The 1,894-nt window shown below is 38.8% G+C and overlaps 1 protein-coding gene across 3 annotated transcripts in view; it reads left to right on the top strand.

Annotated features, from left to right (window-relative positions):
* The window catches only part of LOC130079595 (transcription factor 4-like), a 57,362-nt gene extending 56,245 nt beyond the window's left edge, over positions 1–1,117 (top strand). For all 3 annotated transcript variants that reach the window (XM_056244910.1, XM_056244908.1, XM_056244911.1), the window contains one exon: positions 857–1,117. In XM_056244910.1, the coding sequence (XP_056100885.1) occupies positions 857–1,102 (246 nt within the window). In that variant the 3' untranslated portion in view covers positions 1,103–1,117. The remainder of the gene's footprint in view (positions 1–856) is intronic.
* Positions 1,118–1,894: the final 777 nt, after the last annotated feature.

Genomic DNA, 1,894 nt, shown 5'->3' with positions numbered 1-1,894 from the left:
CTTTTTATCTCACAATTCTGACTTTTTTCTCACAATTGCGAGTTTACATCTTGCAATTCTGACTTTATAACACATAATTGCGAGTTTATATCTCGAAATTCTGACATCTTTTCTCAGAATTGTGAGATATAAACTCAAAATTGCGAGTTATCAGGCCAATTCTAAGGGAAAAAAGACTAACTTTTTTCCCCTCAGAATAGTTTATATCTCACAATTCTGACTTTACAACACGCAATTTCGACTTTATATCTCGCAATTCTGACTTTATAACAAGCAAATGCAACTTTATATCACGCAATTCTGACTTTATATCTCGCAATTGTGAGAAAAAAAGTCAGAATTGTGAGATAAAACGTCGCAATTACCTTTTTTATTTTTCATTCTGTGGCGGAAACAAGCTTCCATACTTTACAATCAGGTTCATTAGTCAACATTAGTTAATGTAACGTGAACTAACCATGAACAATACATTTGTTACTGTATTTGTTCATCTTTGTTAACGTTATTAATAAAAATACAGCTGTTCGTGTTAGTTCACAGTGCATTAACTAATGTTAACAAGATTTAAATAAAGAATTATTAAATGTTGAAATTAACATGAACAAAGTTTAATAAATGCTGTGTAAGTGCAGTTCATTATTAGTTCATGTTAACTAATGTAGTAAACTAATGTTAACTAATGAACCTTATTGTAAAGTGTGACCCAAATATGTGCTTTACAGAAACCATATACTCTATCCGTACAGAAATGTTCACATGCATGCCTAGGAAAGTAGATACAGTGCAAGAAAAGGAATCAATGAACAACTTTAAATGCATCCTTCATTGTTATCTGTGCATTTATTCTGTTTCTCAGCAAAGTCGTATCGAGGACAGATTGGAGCGCCTGGACGATGCGATCCACGTGTTGCGGAGTCACGCGGTCGGCCCGTCCACAGCGATGCCCGGCGCTCACGCGGACATGCACGCATTGATCCCTCCATCACACTCGCACAACGGGGCCATGAGCGGATACAGCGCAGGACTGCTGCCGTCCAACAGACACTCGCTCATGGTAAGAACCACTGGTCTTTGCTTATTGGCTGCTGATGAACCTGTGTAGGTTTGTAACTAATTTGCATAATGCCAGCCTATGGTTTTCATTGGCTGAACAGCGTCTCTTAGCTCCGCCCTCAAACACTAGTGTATCTGAGACTGGGAGAGTTTGGTTCGTGTTGTTCGTGTCGAGAAGACGCTGTTTTCTGCTGACAAAGCAAATCCACTGTGATGAGATTGATACGGTAAACCCCACGCCATCGTTACTGTTCGTATCACTGTGATCAAGAGCTGAGAGTCAGATATGATAATGAGCGTTTAGTTTCTGATCAATCACAGCACACTGGGCCGTCTGACCAATCAGAGCAGAGCGGCTCTCAGAGAGGCGGGGTTTATAGAGACTGAATCTTCAAACGAAGCGTTTTAGACGCTGTGAGAAAAGAGCAGTGGATATTATGAGGAAATTAAAGTGTGTTTTGATCTTTGATGCATGTAAACCTGCTGTAGAGACTCCAGAACTAAAGTAGAAGCTTTTAACATAGCATTATAGGGCACTTTAAGACTTTTGTTATAACGTTTAAGATACTTATAACTGAATTTAAGGCTTTTAAAAGCTTCGGATCTACTTTTTCGCACACATACTCCTAAATACAATTTGCAGTTCGCATCTATTTTTAGTCGTAAATGCGAGTGAAATGCTTGAGCCACTTCCTGTTGAACGATGATCTCAATGCAAAAGTTTAAGACTAATCTACTCTAAATCTTTGCAACAATTGCAGTTAAAGTCCAGCTTAGTGCAGTGTGTATGACGTCAGTGTTGAGCTCCTGTAATGTGTGAGTGTTATCAGGTCAGGTTAGC

The sequence above is a fragment of the Rhinichthys klamathensis genome, unplaced genomic scaffold (assembly GCF_029890125.1).
Source record: "Rhinichthys klamathensis goyatoka isolate OS25496 unplaced genomic scaffold, OSU_Roscu_1.1 h1tg001147l_1, whole genome shotgun sequence".
Lineage (NCBI taxonomy): Eukaryota > Metazoa > Chordata > Actinopteri > Cypriniformes > Leuciscidae > Rhinichthys > Rhinichthys klamathensis.
The sequence above is the reverse complement of the archived record's forward strand: the minus strand, read 5'-3'. Positions and strand labels throughout refer to the sequence as shown.